Source organism: Aquarana catesbeiana, linkage group LG02, assembly GCF_042186555.1.
Source record: "Aquarana catesbeiana isolate 2022-GZ linkage group LG02, ASM4218655v1, whole genome shotgun sequence".
In the NCBI taxonomy this organism is placed as follows: Eukaryota; Metazoa; Chordata; class Amphibia; order Anura; family Ranidae; genus Aquarana; species Aquarana catesbeiana.
The window spans coordinates 265,539,022-265,551,422 of record NC_133325.1 but is presented as its reverse complement, the minus strand read 5'-3'; the positions used below and the strand labels follow the sequence as shown (position 1 = coordinate 265,551,422).

Genomic DNA, 12,401 nt, shown 5'->3' with positions numbered 1-12,401 from the left:
ACTCGTCAGCAATTCTCAGCTCTTAAAAGGGAGCTAAACTTACTTTCCTTCAAAGGCCCCTGTCTCTCACTGGTGCCGGCATCTTGTGCTGGGGGGCGGGCTTCGCCCATCTTCATTGATCGGTACGAAATTACATCACTCCTGCACATGCGCAGCTCAATTTACATGCCGGAGAAAACATTGAGCAGACAGGTAGGTGTATTTTATTGCCGAAGAGACATTGCATGTCTCTTCTGCAACAAAGAACCTGCCTGCTTGGAGTTTGTGACAGTGGAGCTTTAGTCCTGCTTTAAGATAAAACAGGGAGTTGCTGTGTCAATACAGCAGCTTGTCTAAGGCTGGCCATAGACGATTCGAATCTCGGCTGGTTCAGCAGTGTGAGCAGGCTCAATGTACCAAGTTGATCGATTATTCAACTTGGGTACACCCAGCCTGATGGATTCACTTGCGATCATCAATAACGGTGCTAGCAATAATCACTCTCTTCCGGTGGAGACGGCTTCCCCCATCCCCCCACTGGGAGCAAACAATTGCTCGGCAGGAGGGATTCTCCTGTCAGCACTGTCTGTCTTGATAGTAGAATCATGCAAATTTGCACCGTCTATGGCTGACCTAACTCAGTGTTTATCAACACTGTTCAGACAGGAGAGATACAAATAACTTTGTTAATTTTGTATCTACTCTGTTTTATTGGTCTACAGATTAAAGGGATGAGCTTCAATCTAGCCACTTCAAGACCGCCGCACGACGATGTACGTCCAAACTTTGAACAGGGATATCGTTGTTATGGCAGCAGCTAGCTGCCATAACCCCGGTATCCCCGTTTTCTTTCTTTTTTTTTTTTTTTTATTGCATTTTAGTGTAAATATGAGATCTGAGGTCTTTTTGACCCCAGATCTCATATTTTAGAGGTCCTGTCATGCTTTTTTCTATTACAAGGGATGTTTACATTCCTTGTAATAGGAATAAAAGTGACACCATTTTTTTTTTTTTTAAATTGGGCTAACTTTACTGTTGTCTTATTTTTTTATTCAAAAAAGTGAATTTTTTCCAAAAAAAGTGCGCTTTTAAGACTGCTGCGCAAATACTTGCAAAAAAAAAGTATTGCAATGACCGTCATTTTATTCTCTAGGGTGTTAGAAGAAAAACCATATATAATGTTTGGGGGTTCTAAGTAATTTTCTAGCAGAAAAACCCGTTTTAAACATGTAAACACCTAAAATCCAAAACGAGGCTGGTCCTTAAGTGGCTAGAGATGCTGTCAGTTAAAGCAAACTGACAAGTACATTTTTTTGTGTTTATTTCTATTTTATTAACCATTAAAATTTTAATTTTTTTGTTTTGTATGTTATTTTTGTTTTTTTAGTGTCGCACTAGTGGTTGGTTGGTTTACACAAACTCCTGCGATTTTAGCTTCTGACATCAACTTGTGTAGTATTTTTGACAGAAGTGGAATGCAGTGTTTGATTTTTAAATCGTCTGGAGTATTCTTGTGTATAATGTTGTGTTTCCTATGTATCACATTTATTTCTCTGTACAGGTCAGCCAGAGTGCAATGTAATCTCATAGTAAATGTGAATTATGTAGCCAAAAATATAAGGACGACCTTCCAATTTACTTTGCCCAGCTGTTTCCAGTGAAGGGCACTGCTAATGTACACTATACAAACACATTTTTACAGTTTGGAGAAGGCTCTGTTTTCTGTGGCAGCATAAAAACAGCTTCGTAAAAGGAACTCCTTCCCCCTCTACAAAATCCAACCTGTAGAACACATTTAGAGTAAATTAGAATGCCAGCTGCTAGCCAGGCCGTCTTGTCCAATATCAACTTGACGTCACAAATGCTCTTTTGGCTGAATGGGCACATTGAGCCATGTGCACAGATATACTGCAATATCTTGTATAAAGCCATCCCAGAACAGTAGAGGCTTTTAAAGCTACAAAGGGGAGGGACAACTCCATATTAATATCATTTTTTTATATAGATATATTGGTCAGGAGTCATCAAACATTTGACCATATATTGTATCTCAAATATTATTTTTTCCCCAAAAGCCCCTGTTAGCGTGCAGTCTTTGATTTGCTTCAGCATCTGAAGCTCACATTAACTAATCCAAGCTAATAATACAAACAAATAGTACTTTAGAAATTGTGATTGTCAATAAAAACTTTGGGCATATATGTGAGATTTTGAAGACCGAAAATAAGCCATAAAAGTATACATCCTTACAAGTTCTTTAAAGCGGAGTTCCACCCAAAAGTGGAACTTCCGCTTAAGGTACTCCTCACCCCCCTGACATGCCATGCCATGTGACTCCTAGGCGGCCCCTCCCTCCCGTCAATGTCAGTGTTCTGGGACACACTCCCAGAACATTGCCTGGCCATTGATGGAGCGCAGCGCGGTTTGTGCCCGGCTGTGAAGCCGCAGACTGTCACAGCCGGGCGCCCACACTCACAATGTCAGCCCCAACAAAGAGGAGGGGGAGAGAACGGAGGCTTCGACCGGCCGCATCGCTGGACCGTGGGACAGGTGAGTGTCTGTTTATTAAAAGTCAGTAGCTATACTTTTTGTAGCTGCTGACTTTTAATAAACCCAAACTCCGCTTTAAGCAGTCCTGCTAATACATTAAAGTGGATGTAAACCCAATGTCATCCTTTCTAAACTACTGCCATAGGGGTTATCAATAAGGATATACATGCCTCCTGCATGTATCTTTACCTGTCAAATGTCTCCCCTCTGTCTGTTATGAGACCACAAAAACTGCATATTCTGTGGGTGGGTCTGTTGTCTGGAGCTCGGTGGGTGGAGTCGTGATGTCAGTAGACTCCCCGCCCACCTCTACACTCCCCTTGTCAATATGCATTTTCTCTGTGTATTTCTTACACTGAACTTCTGCTATGATCTCTAACATTCAGTGAAAAGACAGGAAAGTAACCACGTGACTTCAGCATGCCAAATCATGCTGAGATGTGGAACATCCAAACTTTGCAGAGCTGCTGAAGAAAGGAGTAGGAGGGAATAAAAAAATAATGCATGTCTTAGGCTAGTGAAGAGATATGTAACTCACTTGTCACTCACAGTAAGGGGGAGGATTTGACAAAGTTTTTCTCAGTTTGTCAAGATTTATCTCACTGAACAATAAAAGAGGATTGCTCAGAGATGGATTAACTCTGTGTGGCAAGACTGGGCTCAAATGATAGGAAATCTTATAATCTACAGTATGATAAAAAAAAAAAAAAATTCGGGTTTACATCCACTTTAATTGAAGCACTATATTGGGTTAAATATCAAAATGAATGTATCTTTTTTTTTTTTTTCTTTTTAACACAGACTCTAAAACACTCTTGTATTTTGTATTATCCAGATTTCATATTATCCATATACCACCTTGACTAGTTTGTTCATCAGAATTAGTGGGAGGCGATAAAAAAGTGCCACCATCTTAGGGAAGTGATGTAATCATTCCTTAATGGGAAGTCCTCTGTAGAAACCTTTTTTGTTTTTATTCTTTGCCCAAAACCAGGTGTATAATACAGCAGTTTTGTTCCACACTTATACTTCCTCTCCTGCTGCATCATCAGACACTGATTACTTGATTTAAAAAAGCAGCTGTCAACAAATGAGAAGAGAGAACAGGACAGGATCAGAAATAGCCACACTGTTCTGTGCAATGATTATGTCAGCCTCTTGTGCAAGCCGCGGGTAGAACACAAGTAGCACTGCGGCATTCCCCCATCAACACTGACTGTGTTGATGAGGGAGTCAAGTTATTTTCTTCAAATCCTCTATGGCCTGCCTAGTGCCTAAGATGGAGGTGTGATTAGTTTATGATCTCTGTGCTGTTCAGCCAGCAGAGCTGAGGCCAGCATATCATGGAGAATCCTAGGTACTGTACTGTGCCTGCACAGTAGATGGGAGACCTTCTAGAAAGACCACAAGACATATAGTTTAACAAACATACACACATGCACAATTTTTAACTTGTAACTTCTAAGTGAAAACATTTTTTTTTTGTCCTAAGTGGCCATCCAGAGTGGCTTTTTCTATCCACTATCCATAAATATTATAGGATGATCTGCCTCATTCTAGTGTATATGTTATTTGTGTGAATATGGTTTGAGCATCAGAATTTAAATAACAAAGTTTCTATTCAAATTATTCAGTGTAAAATTGTATAATGTTTTGTGATATATGTGAGTGCTCTGTATTATTCATATGCCCCGTACACACGGTCGGATTTTCCGATGGAAAATGTCCGATCGGAGCGTGTTGGAAATTCCGACCGTGTGTGGGCTCCATCGGACATTTTCTATCGGATTTTCCGACACACAAAGTTGGAGAGCAGGAGATAAAATTTTCCGACAACAAAATCCGTTGTCAGAAATTCCTATCGTGTGTACACAAATCCGACGGACAAAGTGCCACGCATGCTCAGAATAAATAAAGAGATGAAAGCTATTGGCCACTGCCCTGTTTATAGTCCCGACGTACGTGTTTTACGTCACCGCGTATAGAACGATCGGATTTTCCGACAACTTTGTGTGACCGTGTGTATGCAAGACAAGTTTGAGCCAACATCCGTCGGAAAAAATCCTAGGATTTTGTTGTCGGAATGTCCGAACAAAGTCCGACCGTGTGTACGGGGCATTAGAGGTTTCCCCCGAGGTTACCTGATATGTTTATGTTTTGATACCTAAACTCCCTATAGTGCTATCAGATTTTACTATCCTAAAATGTGGGTTTGAATTATGCCTGTCACTTGAAATACCTTAGAGGAACTGCTCACATAATCTGTAATAAAAAACATCTTTGCCATTCTGAAGCTTCCCTCCAACCACTTTGCACATTATTTTATATATATATTGTGATTCTGTACTTGCCAAATATGCTGCAGAAATCTCCATCCACCAAGTCTGGCTGCAACCATTTTAACTGTGGGCAGCTAAAGCTGCTGCTTGCTCACTTCCTGGATTTATACAGACACACAGAGGCACACCTCCAGCTCTGCAGCTCGCATTGGCCCTATTATGACTCACCCCCCCTCCTTTCCTGGCAAACTCTCACAAAAGTGAGAGAGAGAGCTGTGCATGATGTCATAAGCCTAGGCTTTTTACCAGACAAGAAACAGGAAGTGGGCTATATAAGGTATTTACTGGCAGAAAAAAAAATGTTTTACTATCCAAAGTTAAAACCACAAGGGCAGAAGATTTAATAGTTGAAAACTATAGTTGGCAAGTTAAAAAAAATGACTGAAGTTATGCTATAATCACCTGACATGACCATACTCTGCTTAGGTGTTTCAGTGGAGCTTGTATACTCAAGCCTAAACTTTTGTGTCCATATCCACACTCTAAGATTATCTGCAATCCATCCAATTAATGTAAGGTTTCAAAACCGATTGCTTTATATGTTAGTAGTTTACCGTAATTTTAGTCCAGGATGGGTCTTATCTGAATATTGAAGAAGTTATTCTGGATTTGTGTACATTCAGTGAAATGCCAACCACAGTGTTCACATTACATATGAACACTTTTTTTGACCCCATGAGGTTTGAGCAGAGTGTGGAAGTACCCTGAAATATTAGACAATCTGGATCTTTGTCTGTAGGTTACAACAAATTCCAAGGTTACATTTTCTAAGTTAGTATCCTCCTATATGAATATGTATATACTCTTTGTGCAAGAGGGGTACTATTTTTTTTTTTTTCAAACATTTATCTACTGTCTATGGCGCATTTCTGTAACAGCTGGGCCTGTTTTTTTTGTCAATCACGTATGTTAAAGCATTGATATTACGCTTAGTTTTGTCTGATCAGTAACATTAATTGCTGTAACTTCCTTCTCTTCTCCAGATGCCCGTGAAGCCGATACATCCAGCACTGTTGTTAGTTTAGTGACAGTGAGCGACATCAGTGACACCTCTGATATCTAGTCTTACTTGTCAGTAATATGTTATAATAATTCTCAAGTGCCTTGAGAGTTTGCACTGCCTCGAAAATCTTCCAGGCCTACATTTGTATTATTTCTATGTTTGTCTGTTATTTTAGATTCTGAGTACCATTGACCTAAACAGTGGGAGCAGATGGAGTGTTATGTCTTTTCTATGAAGTTTTCTATGATGTTTAAAATTATTTTTTTCTACGGTACAATGTATTCCTACAAGCACTTAATCTCTTATTATCAGCTGCAATTACTTTACTCTAATACGTACTTCAGAGCAAGTTATTTAAATTAAACCTATCACTGAAATACCACAACATGAGCCAACACAGAGCACATATTGTAAAATAGATTCTATTATGAAATAAGTGTATCTTTACATTGTTGTATAGTTTATAATAACTGCAGTTTTCAGGCCTTCGAAGTTAAAAACCACCTAGTATTTTAATTCTACTGTTTATGATTATTGTAACAAACCTTAACGATAGTCTCCACCACAGGGTCCACCATGATAATATTCTTTTGCAATGTGCTGTATTCATTTTAAGTCACGTTGGTATATGTATGTTTTTTGTGTTTTCTTAACGTTGAATTATTGTCCCTGGCTGTCACATCATTGAGGTTTACTGAAATGTGCATGTTGTATGACAGATCAGCAAATCAGTGTATGGCTTAAAACTTAATTACATTAGTTCTGTTTGGTTTGAAAATAACAAATATCATAACCCCGTCCATACTGGTAAAAAATCGGAATCCCTTTGCAAACATGGCCAATAGTAGCAATGCATACTGTGTTTGATATGGGTAGGTCCAGAAGCACTTAATCCTCACTCACAAAGCTAACTAGGGCCATAGAACATCAAGAATCACCGTAAATCTGTGTCAGGGAATGCAAGTGCATGCGACCAGCCAGAAAGCCTGTACAAATCAATGACAGGTGCCGCAGCTGTCTGTGGCTGTTCACATGTAACCCCACATCAAGAGGTTACATACGGTTAGTGATCGATGATCAGCTCTGGAGGAAAACTGCCTGTGCCCAGGACCACTCATCCGGCCAAAAGCCCTCCATTCACACTGGTGTGGCTTTGAAATCGCACTACTTCAGGACGATTTCAAAGCTGCACATCAGTGCGAATTGCACTGCCGATTTTCACTGCGGCTTGCGACTTCATTTAACAGAAGTCTGTGCAATACACGCAATGAAATCGGCAAAAAGTAGTGCAGGAACATTTTTCATAAGTTGATATGAACGGTTCCATTGCTGGCAATGGGGTGCAACTTGTCATGCGATTTGGCACTGTCAAATCGCATGACAAGATGCAACGGGGTGAACAAGGGTGATAGCTGTTCCGCTCAGTGTGCAGTTACATGCAAACAGCAATAGAGCCTGTTATTGATTTGTACATGCTTCTTGGCTACAGCTGATTGTACACACATGTGATACCCTCAGATTGATGCTGATTCTTTACTGTGTACAACTGTAATTGGCCGTGTTAATGAGATCTTAGTGATTTTTTTTATGTTAGTGCAAATTATGATAGCTGCTAGTTGTTGCATTACATATGGGCAGTGTTTTACAAGAGTACACTAGCATTTGCTTAATGCAATGTAAAATGAACGTGAAAAGTTTTCACAAAACATTATTAAAAAATCAATGTGAAAAAAAGAAGTGAAGCAACCATTTTAAATTCATCTTGCGCTCACTAAGCATTAAAGTGGACGTAAACCCGATTCATGAAATCTGACCTGGGCACATCTATCTAGTGTTTACTTATCTCTATCCAAAGCTCTGAGTCCCGTGTCTTTCTGCTCCACCGTTCCTCTGTTATCAGCATGATAACTTCTGACAAGCTCTCCAACATGAGATAAAAGCAGCTGAAAAATTGTGTCGGGGAGGTTGCTATAAATAGATTAGCAGAGAGCTTATCTAGTCACAGCACAGCTCTGCATGTTTCTTTCTTCCTCTGCCTATGTGGAGGGAGGATGTATGTTTTTCCTCCAATCAGCTGTCACACAGTGTATGCCAAGACTCCCCTCCCACTGCTAAAAGAGGAAGTAAAAATCTCTAACATGATATTCACATTCTAAATAAAATAGAAAGCTGAAGACAGCAGATATACATGTAAAACTGATGTAGGGAGATTTGTTTAATCTCGGTGTATCATCTGAGGTTATTCACTTCACTGGGTAGAGGAGAGGGTTTACATCCACTTTAAAGCGGAGGTCCGCACAAAAAAGAAAAGCCAGCAGCTACACATACTGCAGCTGCTGGCTTTTAATAATAGGACACTTACCTGTCCAGGGGTCCAACGATGTCGGCACCGGAGCTGATGTTTTCATCAGCTGTTGGGTGCTGCCGCCGTCATTGCAGGTCAGGGAACCTGGCAGTGTAGCCTTGCGGCTTCACAGCGGGAACCCTACTGCGCATGCGCGAGGCCCCGCTCCTCACTCCTACTGACCCGGCGACAAGGGGAGTAGGAGGAAGCCCTGTGGTGACGTCATGTGCCGCGGCGCGGACTCCCGGAAGGAACAGGATATCTGTCAAAGACAAATGAGGAGACAAATGAGCGGAAGTTCCACTTTTAGGTGGAACGTCGCTTTTTGGGTGGAGCGTCGTCTTGCACTCTATTTTGAATAACCAAACATTTAAGTGTTTTTTTCTTTGTCCATAGTAACTTAGCAGGTCATGTAATTGCAGTCACAGTAAGCTTGCTGTACTCTCCTTCATTGCACTTTACATCTCACCAATCTACTGCCCAAGCCTCCAGAATCTCCTGTGTACTGAGTAACATACTACATGCTCCCACCACCCACTCTTGACAGTTCTTAGGGTTAGTGACTGGCCATTTAGATATCAAACAAAATATGTGAGGAGGAAGGAAGGGAGGTACTAGGTTTTTGCCATACCTGCAAGCACTAGGCATGTCACAGGTGTGCAAAGGGTGCAGGCATCTTAGGTACAGAATGCATAAAGAGGAATTTCAGCTAACCCTTGTTTTCTTGTGGGCCTGTTAGCAGTTCTGTTGCCCCCTCCCCCAGTTTATTGCTTAGGTACATTCCATGGTCTATGAATACAAGTCCTGTAATGTACGATAAAGATATTAGGAATTTTGATTTGCCTGTACATTCCTTATCTTGATGTACAGTACAGGATGCTGCCCCCCCCTTTTTGTGTCTAGATTACTCATTTTTGCTTACTATAAACTGAAGTCTCACAGAGTGGGTGTAGTTATTTGAGTATGCTCTAGGGCAGGGGTCTTCAAACTGCGGCCCTCCAGGTGTTCAGGAACTACAATTCCCATCATGCCTAGTCATGTCTGTGAATGTCAGAGTTTTACGATGCCTCATGGGATTTGTAGTTCTGCAACAGCTGGAGGGCCATAGTTTGAGGATCCCTGCTCTAGGGGCAGCCAGTTTTTCCCAGTGTCCAGTCACCTGAGGCTAGCCTGCATATAACCCACTGTCTTTTTATACTACTTATTTGTAGAAACTCTATTTGTAAATATTCAACTTAATAATAAGAGTAAATGTAATAAGAAATGTAATTAATAACTGAAATCTCTTTAAATAATAAATGTTTTGCTCTTAAACATTGCACAAACTCTGTGAACCTTGCTATGTTCATGGTATTTTAAATCTCACATTTCTTTAGTCAGTGTTATACAGTGGGGATGGAAAGTATTCAGACCCCCTTAAATTTTTCACTCTTTGTTATATTGCAGCCATTTGCTAAAATCATTTAAGTTCATTTTTTTCCTCATTAATGTACACACAACACCCCGTATTGACAGAAAAACACAGAATTGATGACATTTTTTGCAGATTTATTAAAAAAGAAAAACTGAAATATCACATGGTCCTAAGTATTCAGACCCTTTGCTGTGACACTCATATATTTAACTCAGGTGCTGTCCATTTCTTCTGATCATCCTGGAGATGTTTCTACGCCTTCATTTGAGTCCAGCTGTGTTTGATTATACTGATTGGACTTGATTAGGAAAGCCACACACCTGTCCATATAAAACCTTACAGCGCACAGTGCATGTCAGAGCAAATGAGAATCATGAGGTCAAAAGGAACTGCCTGAAGAGCTCAGAGACAGAATTGTGGCAAGGCACAGATCTGGCCAAGGTTACAAAAAATTTCTGCTGCACTTAAGGTTCCTAAGAGCACAGTGGCCTCCATAATCCTTAAATGGAAGATGTTTGGGGCGACCAGAACCCTTCCTAGAGCTGGCCGTCCAGCCAAACTAAGCTATCGGGGGAGAAGAGCCTTGGTGAGAGAGGTAAAGAAGAACCCATAGATCACTGTGGCTGAGCTCCAGAGATGCAACCAGTCGGGAGACTGGTTGCAATCGAATGAAAGATGAATGCGGCCAAGTACAGGGATATCCTGGGCGAAAACCTCCAGAGTGCTCAGGACCTCAGACTGGGCCGAAGGTTTACCTTCCAACAAGACAATGACCCTAAGCAGACAGCTAAAATAACAAAGGATTGGCTTCACAACAACTCCGTGACTGTTCCTGAGTGGCCCTGCCAGAGCCCTGACTTAAACCCAATTGAGCATCTCTGGAGAGACCTAAAAATGGCTGTCCACCAAAGTTTACCATCCAACCTGACAGAACTGGAGAGGATCTGCAAGGAGGAATGGCAGGGGATCCCCAAATCCAGGTGTGAAAAACTGAATACTGTGTGAATACTTTCCCTCCCCACTGTATGTAGCACACATAAGACAGTGTTAAATCTGGTTCTAACCCAGATCTGAACTTTTGGCTTTAAAGTATTTTTGAAAACATGAGAACATGGTTACATTTATATATAATATCAAAAATTACATTAAAGTAAACATGCCTTGAATGGTTGTTGATTGATTATTTTGTATGGTATTGTTATTCTAAATGTATGTTTGACAATAAAATCATTCATTAAAGTGATAGTCATAAATTATTTCCACACCTGTACAACTTTTTTAGACATTTAGTAAATTTGACTAAAAGCTCCACTTGCTATAAAGTATACCTTGCCGTAAAAAACAAGGTTAGCTTGATTATATCAAGGTCCCCTTCACCATAATAAACAGCAACATGAAATTTAAAAAAATACCTGTGGGTGAAACAGTTAATAAATATTCTTACCATTCTTACCAATGCAAAGCAGTGAAACAGCCAGTATCGAAACCTTTTCCTTAACTATGGATTAGGTAAAACTTAAACCTACACCTTATGGATATCTTGCTTCACCCTTTTACATATGTAGAATCCCAAATCTGTTATTCTTGATGCCTACAAATAGGCACAAGTAGTGTTCAGCGTTCCAGAGGAGTATTACAGAGAGCGCATCACAGGGTGGAGATTTGGCGTGCTGCCGCAGTGATCATGAGCGTCAGTGTGACAGTGGGGACTCTGAGTGAGTGTGTTAAAGTTGAGTTAGGACGATGTGGGTGGACCCCACTATAGGGGTTGGTTGGCAGCTTTGACTAGAGAATTACCAGGAGAGCAGCCAGGAAATGGAGCCTGCAGCAAGAGGGACCCCCCAGTGGCGGCTGGTAGTTTTTTATTTGGGGGGAGGCAAACAACCGAACTGCGGCAACTCAAACCTCCCGGTCGGTCCACTGTCACTTACCCCATCTAGGCGGTGGGCTTCCGAGGAGCAGCGGCAGGGATCGGGAACCTGAGGAACGGGGGATCAGGTATCTGAGGAGCGGAGATCGGGCATCGGTCAGCGGCTCTTCTCGCTTCCGCCGTGCATCTCCTCCCCTCCTCCCAGGCGTCCAATAGTATCGCCTGTCCTTTCAGCCAATCGGGTGACAAGTATCAGACCCGCTTCCTGATTGGCCGGGAGGAGGATCAGTGTTGCAACAGCAAATATTCATTCGCTGTTCCAACACACCTGGGTGGGCTTCAGTCGCACTCTCTGCATCCCAGGCCCACCTTATTTTGAAGCCTATTAGAGCCTCTGGCTCTAATCAGGTGCTTTAAAAAAAAAACTGGTCACTGTAATTCATGCACCCGATGCCCTAAAAGGGGCCGGACGCATGAATAGGGGGTGGCCGTGGCGGCCATGGATAGATTCATGCTATGCATGAATCCATCTATTGCATATAGAGGGTGGCCTGGAGAGAGGGGGCAGCGCCCGGGCGCCCCTAGTGGACGGGCCGCCCTGGACCCCCCTCCTCTGAATTACTGTGAGAGGTAGGAGCTGCTGTATTTATTCAAGGGTTGTATGACTGGCTGGCTGCAGTAAGATAGGAGTTGGAGCAACGATAAGGGCCTTCTGGAGTCATAGAGGAGTAGTGGAGGGTCCCCTGTCTGGTGGATAAGCAAAGGGGGCTGCTGTATTTTTTAAGGGGTGTGGAAGGGTTGTATGTATGGCTGGCTGTCTGCAGTAAGATAGGGGTTGGTGCAAAGATAAGGGTCTTCTGGAGTCATGGAGAAGTAGTGGAATGTCTCCTGTCTGCTGCAAA

At 41.8% G+C, this 12,401-nt stretch overlaps 1 protein-coding gene across 3 annotated transcripts in view; it reads left to right on the top strand.

Annotated features, from left to right (window-relative positions):
- DZIP1 (DAZ interacting zinc finger protein 1) overlaps positions 1-10,795 on the top strand; it is a 104,973-nt gene extending 94,178 nt beyond the window's left edge. For all 3 annotated transcript variants that reach the window (XM_073614380.1, XM_073614378.1, XM_073614379.1), the window contains exon 17: positions 5,852-10,795. In XM_073614380.1, coding sequence (XP_073470481.1) covers positions 5,852-5,931 — 80 coding nt within the window. In that variant the 3' untranslated portion in view covers positions 5,932-10,795. The remainder of the gene's footprint in view (positions 1-5,851) is intronic.
- The last annotated feature ends 1,606 nt before the right edge of the window (positions 10,796-12,401 follow it).